Raw genomic sequence first — 18,267 nt, forward strand, 5'->3', positions numbered from 1 at the left:
ATAGCCTACTTTTGTCACATACTGTTTTTCGCCGTCTATAGTAGGGAAGTGTGCGATTTTTAGATGCAGCACTACTTTTCAGCTTATGAAATCTAGACTTTTATCTTTTGAACAGAACCCTTTTGATCTAACATAAAAAGCAAGCAAAATGCTCCATACATTGTCATCATGTCGAATGTAGTATGTCTGGATTACATTCATACACACACAATCACACTATAAAGAACATACTTTTTTTTTTTTTAGCTGTCGCTAAGTAATAAAAAAAAAAAAAAAGTACCTACTCAAGAGAGAATGCAATTTTGGACGTAGCCATTAGGAGTGTGTGACTTGAAATGGCGCTGCGCAGACTGTAAGATGATGACACTTATTGAATCGTAGGCTATGAAGCAAGTTAGTATAGAAGAAGAAAACGTCAATATGGATGTGGTCAAGGATAAGAGGCCAACTTTTCATGGCAATTTTGTAATTTGAGCTTGACGCACGTAGTTTTAAGTTTTAGTGCCGTGTCGTGTTGATCAGTACGCCATTTCATGTTGCATTTTTACTGGTCAGTCAGTAGACGTAGGTCGTAGCAGCAAAAACACTGAGATGATCATGCTAAATTTCTGACACTGTCAGATAATTATCGCAGGCTATCTTTGGTCACAAGACCGTGACGACTCTCGCTGTACGACGTTGGAGCCACGACCACAGAAATCGTCACGATTGGTCATCTTTCGCCTGGGACAGCTTGAAATCGTACAATTCTGAGTACTTAGTACAGATACAGTAAGAGTAGTATGCTATTCCAAGCATAAGCAACTTCAGGGTTTTAACCAATTAAATCACAGCAGCAACAGAAATAACCAATCAGGTTTTATTTTGAATAGAGTGGCATATTAGTGACAGAACTTTGCCTCTTTATACACAAATCAACCAATGAGGAAAAAAAATTAAAAACAAAGAAAAAAAACAAAAGTTCTTTTAAAAAAATGTGCATGTATAAAACCACGCTGGGCGACCATCAGACCAGGACCATGCTGGTCTGTGATTGGCACACAGACACAGGAAGGCCCGCCTCATATTTGGCTATGAATAGAAAGAGTTACCAGTAGAAAAGACAGCAATGCAAACTCAAAGTTCCACTGACATCCATAACATGAACACACAGTGAGCTCCAGGCGTTCTGGAATGGATAGTTTGTTGTTGGGAGGTGGGGGATTCACGAGGACATGTGAATGTGTTGCTCACACGATTAGATTGTGGTGGGGTGAAAGCTGTGAACATCATTTTAATCGAAATATTAAACCTCCAGCACCAACAGCATTTTTTTTTTTTGTGTGTACAAAAATCTTTTTTTAAACAATCATCACGTCTTAATACCTGAATTTCACATACTAATTGTAGGCTTGCAACTATCCGTTTAGCACGTAAGCGTTTGATTAACGTTATTCACGTCCATATTCCAATTAGACACTAATGATTGCTGAGGTTTTGTGAATATTTGTCGTGACGTGTTAGAGCCAGTCTCTTGGACACAAATGAAAACAAATCTTGAACTAATAGATAAAAGATTTTTGTTAATGACCAATTTTAATGACCATTTATTTCTGCTTTTTTGACCAATTAAATAAAACATATGCATTATAATTTGTTTCGAAATAATATATTTATATTAACAATTGCAGTTTTGTTGCACTATAATTCGTTCTTTGTTTAGTTGTTTTGAGATTGGTGGCAAATTCATTTTCATCTTTATTTTGGTCTAACTGTCAAGCTTAAAATGCTTCATGTTTTTCTCATTGTTTTTATGCAAACATTTTATTTGATGTCAACATACAGTTGTGCAATGGCATTGTTGCTATTCTTTAGACCTCTACTAAATGGTTCAAGTAGTAAATGTCAATATCGGTAAAAATATCAGCCCTCAAACCGATTATCGTCTCGATTCAAACTGATTATCGGTCTCGATCCAAACCGATTATCGTCTCGATCCAATACGGTTACCGGTCTCGTTCCAATCCGGTTATCGGTCTCAATCCAAACCGATTATCGGTCTCGTTCCAATCCGGTTATCGGTCTCGATCCAAACCGATTATCGTCTTGATCCAATACGGTAATCGGTCTCGATCCAATACGGTTATCGGTCTCAATCCAAACCGATTATTGGTCTCGATCCAAACCGATTATCGTCTTGATCCAATACGGTTATCGGTCTCGTTCCAATACGGTTATCGGTCTCGTTCCTATACGGTTATCGGTCTCAATCCAAACTGATTATCGGTCTCGATCCAAACCGATTATCGGTCTCGATCCAAACCGATTATCGGTCTCGATCCAAACCGATTATCGTCTCGATCCAATATGGTTATCGGTCTCGTTCCAATCCGGTTATCGGTCTCAATCCAAACCGATTATCACTCTCTAACCTTTACTCAGTGTCCAAGAGACTGGGCCTTACTATAGTAATTTGATCAAAGGTGTGCTGTGATGTGTCAGAAATTCTTCTAGGTCCTATATAATAATAATAATAATAATAATAATAAGGCCGAGGCTGTGATGCTATAGGTAACGTGTTTTGTGTGTTTGTGCAATTGTCAGTGTCATATAGCAATTTAAGTGCAGGGAGAGGAGAATACGTCCCCCCAAAGGAAGAACTATCAGGGAGTGAAACACACTTGCAAATGCATGAAAACAAGCCAATATACACACTCACACACTGTCAGACATGATCATACAGAGTAAAATATTCAAGCTACAGGTACTGTTGCACAGGTGTGACATTACAATCTTAGACTGAAGTACAACCACCCTGTATGGGTCTCAAGATTTCCCCCACCTGCCCAAAATGTCCCACAGGCGTCTTGAATGTGCTCTCGTACACACACTCAGTCGAATATGCTTGAGTGTAGGTTTCTCACATTAAAAAAAACATCACCATGCATTCTAAACGCATGATTTGTGATCAAACAGGAAGCGTTATTCGATGTCACGTTTCAGTGTTATGGCAGCTTTACCCTCAGCGATATGCTTATAAATGGGGGTGGGTACAATCCTCCGTTACTGTGGATATAAAAAGGAAATTTCTGGGACCGTGTGCCGATACTGCGCACAAGCCGTCCCGAATTCGATATAGTACATTTTGCACGTTCAGATATTTAAAATGATATGTGTTAAGACAAGTAATGTCATTTCAGCATTTTGCTAACATCTTGTGCTACATCTGCGAGTAACACTGACATCACACCACATGACATGTCACATACATTCTGAGCATGTCAACCACAGAGTCTGTTGTTGATAGCTTGTTATTGCTAATTCATGCATTTCTAGTCATTTTGCTTTTATAAATGAAATGTATTCTAACGTAACATATTAAAACAAACCCAGGAAAAAAGTGATAGTAATTCTGAAATCGTACTATTTAAAGGCTTTCAGCTTGGATATCTTTGTTAGACACGCTATTATTCTCCCGAACCGTTAAGTTTACGTTGCGTCTGTTACCCACAGCGATAATATTAATATCCCAATCCCCTAATCGCACAAGTTCCCCATCAACACCCGTCTTGAGCATGACTGTCCATCAGGCTTGTTAGTGCGAGTGGAAATGTCTCTATTTGAGAGTGGAAAAGACTGACCTTTCAAAACAAAAAACTGACATTGACTTATGATCGGTGACACACTAAACGCTGAGCATTCAGCATTTCTCCAGGTTTAACTGATTACATTTTTTTTTTTTTTTTTAAATGATGTCCAGGTAGATATCGATAGCATGTGTGTGTGTGTGTGTTTATTTTTTACTACAATAGCATGGTTGAAAGCATTACAAACCAAAAAAAAAGTCAAGTTGATATTTACACCGATAAAACCTTACCGCACAGCTAAATAGATAATATCCTTCACTACGAATATTATGATCACCAATTTCCTTCCATTCAGAGCTCCTGATATATTATTGATTATTACTAATGATTACTAAAGTTTTTATACAGAGCAGAGGAGAGGCTAGTCCTCTGATTCTATGCATGCGCTCCCTCACAGCAAACCTTCAGTGTTTCTGATGTGCTGTGTTGGTGTTTCGGGCTCCCTGCTCCAAACGGAGGGTACCGTCGTGCTCTCGCCAGCAGAGGGAGTCGGAGTGTGTGTGCGCCTGCGCGTGTGTGTGTGTCTAGGCTGGGGTCACAAGGGCACCTTACACATATGCGCAAGCACACACACTCGCTCTGCTTCTAGCACCAGGGAAATGGAAGGCACCACACAACGCTGGATCACTGACCTCGGTGACAGAAGAGCATTTCGAGTACAGACTCTACTTCTTCCACGCAACTCTTATTTCTGTTCCTTTTTCTCCCTCTCACCTGACTTGCACAATCCCTCCATGACCCCCAACTGTGTTATTTTTCCTCTCCCTCATTTTGTTCATGCTGTTTATTCTTTTTCTTTTTTTTTTGCTCCCATGTTTTCAGTCTGAGAGTAATATTGTGCAGGAAACATCTGAAACGGAGTGTCTTTACAAAAAAAAAAAAAAAAGACAAAAAAAAAGATTCTGGTCTCATAATTCCATAGAACAACAATCCTAAACATATCAATAATAACATGTTCTTAAAAAAGTTTTTTTCTTCTCTGTGTATGTGAAGACTCAAGCCCCGCCCCTCGCTGACCCCGCCCCTAGCCCAAGCCCCTCCCACAACCAATTGCATTTTTTTTCTACATTGATGTTTTTCAGTTTTTTTTTTTTTTTTGGAAAAGAAAGTTCAGAGTCTGTGGAATGAGAGGCACTCTCATTGGGAAACGAGGGAAGAAAGGGATCAAAGGAAAAGGGGCGAGATGAAAAGAAAGGGGGGAGGGGGCAGGTAGAGACGGGACGAGGTTGGAGAAATGAACGTATGGATGTTAGGCGTAGAATTCTTCCTGCTTGTCCGGTTTCTGGTAGGTGACGGTGGCTTGTTTAGGCTCCTCCAATGTGTAGCTGCCTTCATCTTTCTTTTTCATCCGGTAGACGAGTAGCATTACGAGGAACGCAGCGAAGAGCGCTCCGACTACACCTCCGACGATCACCGCTGCAGGAGGAACAAGAGACGCTGATTACTTACAGCATTTCAAACTCACATCATTATGAACACTTCAGCAACAATCACATTCTCTCCCACCATCCATAAATGTGCAAGTGTCTTCTCTGCGTCAATGGCAAATAACAGATAAAGAGAAGGAATTTAAATCACTTTTGAAATCAAGCACTGAAGACTGGAGAAATGATGCTGAAAATTTTAAATATATTAACATAGAAAAGTTTTTTTTAATTGTAATAATATTTCACAATATTACAGTTTCTACAGTGTTTTTGATTAAATAAATGCAGCCTTGGTGAGCAGAAGAGACTTCTTTCTAAAACATCATGACATTGATCCCTTCCTTATGATGTTGGTTTTGAAAAATCAGTCTGAGGTTTTAAGGGATTCAATGCCATCAATGAGCACGACTATAAATGAACTCTGAGAGAGACAATCGACATCAGTTTCAGTAATGGTTTTGAACCAAACACATTGTGCGATTAAAACCAAACCATCGGAAAGAGCGAGAAATAGAGACACAGACAAACAAACAAACACAAAACACATTTAATCAAGGCAGGGAGAGCTTTAAATCTCTCTAAAACTAAAGCTTAACTGTGAGAGCGTAAAATACGATGTATGAGCTAAATCCAAACTAATTACACGCTATAGCCTGCGACTCCTACGTCTTTACCTATGACCAGGAAGTCTGCAAATACAAAGGCAAACAGTCCTCCAATCAGAATGGCTGAGGAGAGAGAGACAGCATATCAGGTGACGGAGAGAAACGAGAGGCGAGAGAGAGAGACAGAGGTGCAGCTAAACAAACAGAGGAGAAGGTGAATGTGAACAAGGAAGAAAGACAGAGCAGAAGACCGTGTTCTCCACAGAGAGAGAGAGAGAGAGGCTCTTGATTGAGAGCTGTTCTTAAAGGGATAGTACACCAAAAATAAAGTAAATCAATATCATTTTTGGGTGAACTGTTCCTTTAAATAACTAAATACTATTTATTTAGCTAATACATAATGACTTTAATGTGTTTTTATAATGTGCTTTTGTGTAATGCTATTTCATGCTTTAACATAATATTTATATTACCGTTCAAAAGTTTGGGGTCAGTCAGATTTAAAAAATAAAAGAAAAAAAGAAGAAAAAAAGAAAAATTAAAACTTTATTCAGCAAGTATGCATTACATTGTTTAAAAGTAACAGTATAGTAAAGACATTTATAGTAATATAAAAGATTTCTATTTTGAACTTTGTATTTATCAAAGAATCCTGAAAAAATGTATCACAGTTTCCACAAAAATATGAAGCAGAGCAACAGTTTTCAACATTTATAATAATCAGAAATGATAATCATATTAGAATGATTTCTGAAGGATCATGTGACACTGAAGACTGGAGTAATGATGCTGAAAATTCAGCTTTGATCACAGGAATAAATTACATTTTAAAATAGATTCAAATAGTTTCACAATTATTACTCAATTTCACAATGTACTGTATTTTTGATCAAATAAATAATGCAGCTTTGGTTAGCATAAGAGACATCTCTCAAAAACACTAAAGGAATCTTACTAAACCCCAAATTTTTGCGTGTTTTTGGCTTTATAATAATGCCAATAAAGTGTTTCCGCTGTGGGGTGCATCGCCTATAAGCTACAGGGAGACAGACAAATAATACGTACAGAAAAATAGAAAATGAAAGATATATACGAGACAAAAAGACAGACAGGAGTCAAAAGAGGTAGGATAGACTGAAGTGGGTTGTGGAAGGTCTCATCTCTCACCTATCAAGACCTCCTTCCTCTCGAGGATGTTCTTCTGTGGAAGTTGAGCAGCAGAGCTTCCGGCGGCATCTACTGTGTTCCCGCTCAGATCCGGTTCTCCTGCTCCTCTTCCTCGACCGACCTCGTTGCCTTGGACAACCTCAATCTCAAAATCTCCACTTGGACCTGGTCCTGCAACTTCATTATTTACAGTTTCATCTGTTGTTTGTGTCTAAATGAGGAAGACGAGAAAAAAAGAAAAGAAGAAAAATGATCATAACCTTTCACAATTGCACAATAGATCATGTGTAGCTGAAAAGAACATTTGCAGGGAAGCAGGGCGAAAACTGCTGACCGACCGTCCTGTAAAAGTGCTTGGTTCTGAATGCATTATAAATCTGGTTTGTGAGAGTAGAACTAGCAAAATTGTCTAAATCATCTGATGAAAGTGTGATTTTAATGCAATATCCACACATGCACATTCATTCTTAGATGACAATTCATATGCACAAATAATACAATATTTCTTTTTCTTTCTTAAATGTCCAAAAAGTGTTTGGGGCCACTGTATTTGAACCCAATGTGAATAAGAGCATGCTTACAGGGCAAAAGTATTAATGTAAACAGCACCATATCAGAACCATATCAGTTATTGGGCAATATGATTTTTTCTTATTAATCTATATCTGCCGACATTGGATATTTAACTGTGCATTTCCACTATTTTTACATCGAGTTTGCCATCATCTAACACTCACTGAAACGTAATCTTTAAAAACATTAATAATTCATCAATACTGTTAAATGTAATATTTAAATGTAAATTTTAAATCTGTACTTTATAATGTTGTGATGCCTAAATTCACTTAAAGTATTTCAAATGAATCATATCAATGTTTAGTGTTTTATGTTTAATTTAAGACTTAGAATAATATAAAATGTTAAAATCTACCATTTAATGAAAATAATTATGGCTATTTTTAAATAGTTAGTGGCATATCTGTATTCCCAAATTTTTCATATGGGTGCAGCCTTACACAAAATATTATATTTTTTATTTATTTTATTTACATGTAAATAATAAAACAAATTAATATCTACCATTTATTGAAATTAATAACTGGCTAGAATATTTGTATTGGTGCATCCTTACATGGAATTGGAATATATTTGTTTTATTTATGTATTTATTTGAAGACATATAGATAATATACAATTTTAATATCTGCCATTTATTGAAAATATTTACTGGTCTATCTGTATTGGCTAGGATTTTCATATTGGTGCATCACTAACTAACTAACTAACTAACTAACCAACTACATAACTTACCAACAAACAAACAAACAAACAAACAACTAACTAACTTTTAAACAAACTAACTACATAACTTACGAACTAACTAACTACATAACTTACGAACTAACTAACTACATAACTTACGAACTAACTAACTACATAACTTACGAACTAACTAACTAACCAACCAACCAACCAACCAACCAACCAACCAACCAACCAACCAACTAACTAACTAACTAACTAATCAAATAACTAACCAACTAACTAACTTACCAACTAACAAACAAACAAACAAACAAACAGACAAACAAACAAACAAACTACATAACTTACGAACTAACTAACTACATAACTTACGAACTAACTAACCAACCAACCAACCAACCAACCAACCAACCAACTAATCAAATAACTAACCAACTAACTAACCTACCAACTAACAAACAAACAAACAAACAAACAAACAAACAAACAAACAACTAACTAACTAACTAACTAACTAACTAACTTACTAACTGCATAACTTACCAACTAACTACATAACTTTAACTAACTAACTAACTAACTAGCCAAATAACTAACAAACAAGCCAACTAACCAACCAAATAACTAACCAACTAACTAACTAACTAACTAACTAACTAACTAACTAACTAACTTACTAACTGCATAACTTACCAACTAACTACATAACTTTAACTAACTAACTAACTAACTAGCCAAATAACTAACAAACAAGCCAACTAACCAACCAAATAACTAACCAACTAACTAACTAACTAACTAACTAACTTACCAACTAACAAACAAACAAACAAACAAACAAACAAACAAACAACTAGCTAACTTACAAACTAACCAACTTACAAACAAACAAACAAACAAACATCAAACAAACAAACAAACAAACAACTAACTTACAAACAAACTAAGTAACTAACTTACAAACAAACAAACAAACAAACAAACATCAAACACAAACAAACAAACAAACAAACAAACAACTAACTTACAAACAAACTAAGTAACTAACTTACAAACAAACAAACAAACAAACAAACAAACAAATAAACAAACAACTAACTTACAAACAAACTAACTAACTAACTAACTAACTAACTAACTAACTAACTAACTAACTAACTAACTAACTAACTAACTAACTAACTAACTAACTAACTAACTAATCTATTTAGAGTTGAAATGAATCCACATATCCCACCTGTGTGGAGCTCATGAGCGAGCGAGTGCTGCTCTCAGTCGGGGCGACTCTACTCGGGGTGGTCTGGGGTTGCCGGGGTCGTTCGGGGGCGGGGCTTGGCGTGGTCTGTGGTTGCCGGGGTCGTACGGGGGCGGAGCTTGGCGTGGTCGGGGCAGGACGGGCTCTGGTCGGTTTAGCAGTGGTGGACGAAACGGTGGTGGGTATAACCTCAGTGGTTGTGATGTCATCAGTTGTGGTTTCTGGTGTGCTGGATGGCTCAAACATCATGGTTTCTGTAGTAATGTACAGGTCGTCCTCTTCCTCCAGGTCACTACTTGCCACTGTAGTCTCACCCAGAGTGGTGGATAAGTCCATGAACACCTCAGGAACGTCAGTCAGCCGCGGTGCAACCGTAGCCTTCGCCCTCTCTTGGTCCAACGTTATTTCCGTCACGGGTTCTTTATCCTCCTCAAACTCCCACTTTTTCTCGGTCACCGCTTTGCTGTCCGTGTCTACATCTTCTCCCAGGCCACTCTCTCGCTCCAGCTCAGGTGCAGGTGGGCGGCTGGGCTCGGCGGCGGGAGGGGCCGAGGGGGCGGGGCCTGTGGCCTGTGTGGTGGAAAGTGGGAGGGGCTCCTTTGTAGTGAAAGCCACACTTGCTGCACTCGGACGAACGTCCATATCTGGAACTGAAAGAGAAGAGAAAGAGCTATGAAAACACTGAAGGAGATCAATACTCTCAGCCATTTTAGACCTTGTTAATGTGTCATATGATACCTAGCGCAAGCGTCTGCAAGGCTTCAAAGCTACCTTTAGATTGGTCAGCACAGGAATGTGAACATCCCCATGGCAACACATGAATAAAATATCAATAACCTTGGTAAGAAATACACAAGCACACACACTAGATACAGAGAACAAAGCAAACAGCACTTCAACACACAAACTCTCCTCAAAGCACACACACACACACACACACACACACACACACAGATGGTGGTTTTTAACTACAGGCACTTTTATGTCCCACGGGTTGATTTTTATTAAAGCAAACTGATTTCAACAGATAAAAGATTTTTTTCTTTCTATTAAATGAAGGCCACATTGGAAACTTTGCCTTCATCGTTTATTTCATCGTTACTTTTCAAATGCTTTTTATATGTAGATTTTACAGTTTACCCTTGACCTTGATGTTTTATCTCAAATTAAGAAAATCCATCATAATAAATATATTTTAAAAACTATAATCTAAACAAAGAGTAAAATAATAAAAAAAACACATCAATATTTAGTGTGAAGAAGTATTTTTTATATTATTATAGTTATATTATCTAATTTATTACATAAATTATTATTATTATAAGATGTGATGTAATTTCCAACACAAACAGTTTTGCCACTGATAGTTATGTTAGTGTAAAGGATTTTACATAATGTATTGATTTTTTGTTTTGTTTTTCTGTTATTGTCAAATTATGCAAGAAAAGTAAAAATAAATAAATCTGTATTTAGTAGACATAAAATGGTAGCAATGAAAAATAGCCATTTACTCCATTTTAGTCCAAACCAGTTATGTTTTATATTTTATGTTGTTATTATATCTTATTATAGTTAAATGAAACTAAAACCATAAAAAAAAATGTGTTGCTTTAAATAATATAAAAGTTAACTTATTTTATTTCAACTACAGCAACATTTCTCATTTTATTTTAGTTTATTTTGATGCACCAAAATTATGGAAGCTCATTTTCTCCACTGAATAAAAAAAAAGGTAATTGGGACTTTTTATCTCACAATTCTAATTATTTTACATCTCGCAATTATGAAAATGTTTTCTTAGAATTTTGTGTTTTCTTAGAATTGTAGAATTTAGAAAAAAAGTCAAAATTATGAGATAAAAAGTCACAATTATTGTTTTATTTCATGGCGGAAACAAGCTTCCATCCGAAATAACTAAAACTGAAATAAAAAATTAATAAAACTATATAGACATTTAAAAAAAACTAATACAAATTTCAAAAACACAACAAAATCACAAAAACTTTAACTCAAATTAAAATGAAAACAGAATATATATATATATATATATATATATATATATATATATATATATATATATATATATATATATATATATATATCAGGCTTGTGCAAAATTCTGAATTTCAGAATTGGCCTCCATTCAATTCATGAATTGGAATTTGAATTGAATTTACTCCGCCCCACAGGACGTTGAATTGAATTTGAATTGGAATGACAGGAAGTGGAATTAAATTCATGGCAATTCAAAGAAATTCCACACAGTCATACAACAGAACGAATGTGTTGAGTCTCGCATGCATTCAGTGTTAGGAAGGTTACTTTGGAAATGTTATTGCTTACTGTTATTAGTTACCCATTATAAATGTGGTTTGGATTACTTTATTTGGATAACTTTATCAATGCAAAGCAATTTCATTTTAAGTTGATTAGTAACTAATTGAATTAAACATTTTACCTCAGTAATACAACTAAATACAATTACATTAATTTTGTAATTTAATAACAGAAATTTCATTTCACGTAACTATTTACTCCTCAACCCTGCATACATTTTGTTCTAAAATAGATATTGATCAAATTCTTGAAATAAATTACCCCCTCAATGTTGTTTAATTAGTTTTGTTCCAATGTAATTTTCATTTCAAAGTAATCACACAAACACAAGTTGTTGTAAATGCAGTTATCATTTATTCCAATGCAAAAAATTACTGAGCAACACTGTTGCATCTAATTTTCAATAGCTCCTCAAATGTTTTTCATTGAGTCTGCACCGTTCTGGTCTGAATATCTTTCCTGCAACACTAAAGATTCTCTCAACAGGTGCAGAGTGAAGTTGTAAGGGACTTCTGAAACTTAAAAAATCCAGTGTTGCCCATCAAATTGTGCTTTCAAGCTAATTTCCACCTCAAATTGTTTAGCAACCATTTTAAATACTTGGTTAAAGTAAAGCATTCTGGGAAATGGAGTCATGTTCCATCATGTTCCACAAAATGACAATTACAATAAATCAGACTTAATTATTTGTTCTGTGACTAGAGCTTTTAACATTCATTGCTGGGGGAAAACATATCATTTTAATGTAATCTGTAAGTAGTTCAAACTAATATCATTATAATGCAATCATATCTGACATATACTGTAAAGCTTCATTGTAAACACTTCACTTAAAATATGTATATGAATTTCTTTGAATTTTTATTGAATTGCAATTCTGCTTCCTTTAATTCAAATTCGAATTGTAATTCTAGATCCTGTTTTTGACATCAATTCAAATTCAATTCAAATTCAAGAATTGAATTGGAATTAAGGAGTCATTCTCAATTCAATTCTGAATTGTGCACAAGCCTGATATATATATATATATATATATATAGGCCTATATATATATATATATATATATTTTTTTTTTTTTCTTTTTTTTTTTTCGTTTTATATATATATATAAAAAAAAAACAATTCAAAATATTAATCAAAACTATAAATTACACTAAAATAACACTAGTCAAATTTAAAAAAAAAATTAATTTCCACCACAGAATTTTATCAAATACATAAAAACTGAAATTACATTGTGGTGGTAATGTTCATGATTTTCAAGTCTCCTGTGATATATTTATGTTTGCTATTAAATAAAGTTAGTGGTCAAATAAATAAAAAAAAGTGTGAAAAGTGTGTTTGAAGAGTGTTTATTTTCTAAGCATCCACAGGGCACAAAGTGCACAGAAGAAACACCCAAACACTAGCGGATATTGGCTGTCCACACCCAGATTCCTGCTGATTAACTGATCTTATTTACAGTAATCTGATTACTGAGGATCAGATGATCACACACACACACACACACACACACACACACACACACACACACACGCTGTGTTTTCGTGTTTTATGGGGACTTTCTATAGACATATTGATTTTTATACTGTACAAACTGTATTCTCTCCCCTTACACTAACTCGACCCCTAAACCTACCCATCACACAAAACTTTCTGCATATTTACATTTTCAAAAAACATCACTTAGTATGATTTATACGCAGTTTTCCTCATGGGGACCAAAAAAAAAACCCAAGGATTTCGGATATTGCCATCCTTGTAGGGACATTTTGTCCCCGTGATGTAGGGTTTACCAGGACCACACATACACACTCACACTCATGAAGAAGTGCTTTTTATGTACGGTCTGTGGGCTTCAGTTAAACAGAGGCTAAAATAACTGTATGAAGTTGTGGGAGGAATGTGAAAGAAAGAGAGAGAGAGAGAGAGAGAGAGGGAGAGAGAGAGAGAGAGGGAGAGAGAGAGAGAGAGAGAGAGAGAGAGAGAGAGAGAGAGAGAGAGAGAGAGAGAGAGAGGAGATGAAGGCGTTGAGTTGTGAGAATTATACCAGCTGGTGAGGGGATTGGAAGTCCGGGATGGACTTATAAACAAGGCAGCTGTGACCTCGTAATGAGTGATTCACACGTCACAAACACAACACACACACACATTACACTCACAGCCAGAGCCGGATCCAGAGAAGAAGTCTTCATCATCGTATAACTCATCTCCAGAGCCCTCCGCGTCGCTCGGTCGAGATCTGCCACGCTGGGCCTTAAAACAGAGAAAAATCAAGTCAGAAATGCTTGTGACGTCACAGGAAGTGGAATGATTACATTTCAAAACCAATATCAGATTCACAGTATGAGTGTGTGTGTGTGTGTGTGCATGTTTGTTCATGTGTAAGTGTGAAGGGGTCTTGTGTGGGGAGCCGTTTCATCGAGAGGCCCGTTGCTAGGGGCAACACTTGCATTTAACCCAATTTCTTAAATAGGGATGAAAATCCAGCAGAAAAACAGCTCTAGACTGTCCTCAGATAAACGAGAGAACTGTGGTCATAATAATGCTGTGGTATAATGCTTAACAAACTCCATTATATATCCATTATATTACAATGCAAACAGTTCCATTAAAAAAGAGGCTGTTTTTGGCAAGAAACATGTCAGCGAACCTGTTATGCCATTGATTTTGTTCTCTACTAAAATAGGTTTTTTTGTTTCAAATGTTCAAAAAAACTTATTTTCCCCCATATTCTCCATCGTTGCAGCTCCTCTCTTCCCAGTCTGTCAGTAACGCTCTGTTTAGTTCCTGTCTCTATGAAGCCCCTCCTTCTGAAAAACACACTGTGCTCTGATTGGTCAGCTGGATCAGTGTGTTGTGATTGGTCAAGCGCTTCGAGTGTGTTTAGGAAATGCCCCGCCCCTTACCATAACCACCAGTTTCAACACACTACTAACTAACTCAACCAGGCCCCGCCCCTTTATTCTGCGCATTAATTATTTAAATGAGGAATATTGTGACGTGAAGAAAACTCAAGACTACAACGGAGGCGTGTAAAAGCTCTACACTCCTTGTCTGTATCATTCTTTGCTCTTGTGGTCTCTTTCCTTCCCCCCACTCTCGTGATTGGTCGATCTCCATCCCGGAAACACCCCATAAATACTTAAACCCATAAACCGAGCCCATGGCCTCCATATAACCCACCATAAACACACACACACACACACACACACACACTGGCTCAAAACTGCTCCCAGTCATCAGCGTGCACCGAAGCTTAAGTGCATCACACACAAACAGACACACAGTTATGATTGCGCCCAGTTCTGTATCTGGCTTAATTACATACGCACATAATGTCTGTATATGTGTAAGCATATGTCACTCACTCTCCACTCAGAGATACAAATTAAAAAAAAATATGATATAATATGTAATTATACATTTTCTAAATGTTGTTAGAAGTGTCTTATTCTCACCAAGGGCTGCAGTCACGTAACAATACTGGTACAGTAAAAAAAAAAAAAACAGTAATATCACAAAATATTATTACAATTTAAAATAACTTATTATATTTGAATATATTTTAAAATGTAATTTATTCCTGTGATCAAAGCTGAATTTCCAGCATCATTTCTCCAGTCTTCAGTGTCACATGATCCTTCAGAAATCATTCTAATATGCAGATTTGATGCAAAAAAAATTATGATTATTATAATCAATTTTGAAAACTATGAAAAATATTTTTGTGTAAACTGTGGATTCTTTGTTGAATAGAAAGTTTTTTAAACAGAATTCTTTTGTAACATTACAAATGTACATTTTTTGTTCAATGTTTATTTTTTACTAAAATATGTAAACTTAATTAACAAATGCCACAGATTTCCACGAACACGTTGAAGCAAAGAACATTTGCGTTGAAGTCATTAATTCCCTGAATAGCGTTTCAAATAAAATATTTTTTTTGATTTATAGTTCATAAACAATCTTGCATTTAAAAAAAAACGAGGTATTTAATGCCAGATAAAAACGGACATTTAATTCATGACGCATAATGTTATTTTCCGAGCAAAATCACCGGCTATATATCAGCAGCTCTAGTGCACCAGCAAACTGAAGTGATTCCTATTACTATTCTAGGCATTTTATCAGCTAAAACAGTTCCTAATGGTGCTATGGACTCATGCTGATCTTTTTTTAAACACGAAGTGCATGTGAACACCAGGGAATCAGACCCAACTGTGCCTCAAGCTGAACAGCGATTAACCACAGGCCATTCACCAAATGCAATCAAGTCTAATGCGATTTCCTCTCCAACCTGTACAACACTCGCCGGATCTCCTTCCCAAATCCTTGCAGAAATCTGCTGCTGGAGAAGCGAGATGTGCATATTTGGAAAGATTGTGTGTTTGTGGACGTCTGCGTATCCTCCCCTGTAATGGTGGGGTTGGTTTGTGGCGTAATTCGGTCTACGATATGATTAAGGGGTAGAACTGGCTCGCACAGCTAGGGTTCTTTCACAAACAGTGTGTGCGTGTGTGTGTGTGTGTGTGTGTGTGTGTGTGTGCGCATGTAGAGATAGAGAGTGGGTGTGGGTAAAAGCTTTTTAGAGTCAAATGTAAATATAACATCATCTGTCTGGCAGCACAGAATGACAAAGAAACCACAGTAGGCCTGCATGATTATGAATTATCAGTTTCCTTTGATCAGAGGCGGACAGTAACGGAGTACATTTACTTGAGTACAGTACTTAAGTACAATTTTGAGGGATCTGTACTTTACTCAAGTATCATTTTTGGGGAGTACTCATGACTTTACTCAAGTACATTTGAGAGGCAAATATTGTACTCTTTACTCCACTACATTTCTATCCATAACTATGAGTACCCGTTACTTCTTCTTCTTCAAAAAAAAAAAGGAACAAAGATCTCTCGGAACATCTCGGAAACCCTCAATTTGTTGTTTCCCTCTCAAATGGTCAGATTTAGATAAGAGACGAAACAATGGATGAAGACGCAGCAGGTCCATCCCGGGAGTATTTTTTTTCCCAGGATGGTAGGCAAGGCTGGATTAGTACCCCCAGGGGCCCCTGGGCACTGAAGCTCACTGAACCTCCCCTACCTGATAACCACACCCTCCAAAGGAACACACACACACACACACACACACACACACACACACACACACACACACGTCTATATTACTAACAGGGGACTATCGCTCTACACTGGCCAATAGGGGACTAGTGTTTCTGGTCATTTTAAAGAAACAAAAATGACATACAACATTTTCTTTTAAGGTCTTTTTTCTTAATATAACTTTAAAAATGCATTTTTTTATAAAAAAAAAAAAAAAACATGCCAAGTGGGGACCTGCAACTCTGACCGATCTCTACCTATCGAACAGGGGACTCCCATAGCCTGCAATGGAACTGTGTGTGTGTGTGTGTGTGTGTGTGTGTGTGAACAGTGAAGTGAACTGGCAGTGAAGTCTGTCTTCATTTTGTAACTATATATATATAGTTACAATATGAAGAGTTCAGATGCCAAAGCCTCTAAGTGCCATCTGAAAATGTCTTCTAGAATGGTCATTTTTATCAAGCTTGTATATTTAAGTTCAGTAATTTCACTTAAATGACAATTAATAGGTAATATTCATTGCCATTTAGTGAAATTACTGAACTTAAATACACACACACACACACAGTTCCATTGCAGGCTATGGGAGTCAAAGTTTTTTCGTAAACGAAAAATGAAACTAAGACTAAAACTATTGGTCAAAAAACATTTGCATAAACTGAAATAAAATAGAAATTTCAACAAAAATGAAAAACTAAAACTAAACAAAACTAACGACAAATGTCTCGAGACCTTGCACTTTTTTCCCATTCCACTGCCCGCGTCTTTTTTTCCGTTTTTCCAACCAAAACCGCTTTCTGTGTGAACCAGCCCTAAGAAGCAGAAATAGCCAATTAATTATTTCTATCATGACTAGACTTTATGCAAATACAGCTGTACATTAATTCCAGGTAAGATAACCATCTCATGTGAAACTAAACCATACATATTAGATTAGATACCACACTGAGCAGAAAACGGAAAAAAATTAATTGCATGTCGAGCCCAGAAATAGATGTAGGCTACATTGTCAGAGTAGAAGTAGGCCTATACTAAATGTCTGGTCTGAATAGAACATTTGAATATGAGTATAACTATGAACTAACTATGAAACGCTGCAATAGAAAAAAAGGCATAAATGTATCAATACAAGAATAATGTTGGAAAGGATTAATCATAGAAACAACCTTAAAGAATAATCATAATAATCATACGCATATTTTTTTTCCCCTTTTTCCCCCTCTTATACACCATGTTTAACAAGATTTAATTTTTAATATGAATGAGTATGAATGAATATTCTGTACTTTTTAGTTGCATATGTTTGGTTCTTTGTTCATCCTCAAACTATTATTTTATTTTTATTATTAAGAGGTTTTCACAAGAGTTAGCTGTAAACTGCAAACATTAAACTAACTGAAATTTATTGGAAATTTGAAAATGATATTAAAGTAAAAACTAATTTAAAAATGCCAGACTACAATA

General features: G+C 36.1%; 1 protein-coding gene across 1 annotated transcript in view; it reads right to left on the reverse strand.

Moving 5' to 3' along the window:
* Nucleotides 1–4,416: 4,416 nt before the first annotated feature.
* The window catches only part of sdc3 (syndecan 3), a 36,971-nt gene continuing 23,120 nt past the window's right edge, over nucleotides 4,417–18,267 (reverse strand). The window contains exons 2-5 of the mRNA XM_084423996.1: nucleotides 13,846–13,939; nucleotides 9,329–9,996; nucleotides 6,826–7,036; nucleotides 4,417–5,042 (exon numbers count right to left, since the gene is read on the reverse strand). Of these exons, the coding sequence (XP_084280122.1) occupies nucleotides 4,876–5,042; nucleotides 6,826–7,036; nucleotides 9,329–9,996; nucleotides 13,846–13,939 (1,140 nt within the window). The 3' untranslated portion in view covers nucleotides 4,417–4,875. The remainder of the gene's footprint in view (nucleotides 5,043–6,825; nucleotides 7,037–9,328; nucleotides 9,997–13,845; nucleotides 13,940–18,267) is intronic.

The sequence above is a fragment of the Rutilus rutilus genome (assembly GCF_951802725.1).
Source record: "Rutilus rutilus genome assembly, chromosome: 11".
NCBI classification, from domain to species: domain Eukaryota; kingdom Metazoa; phylum Chordata; class Actinopteri; order Cypriniformes; family Leuciscidae; genus Rutilus; species Rutilus rutilus.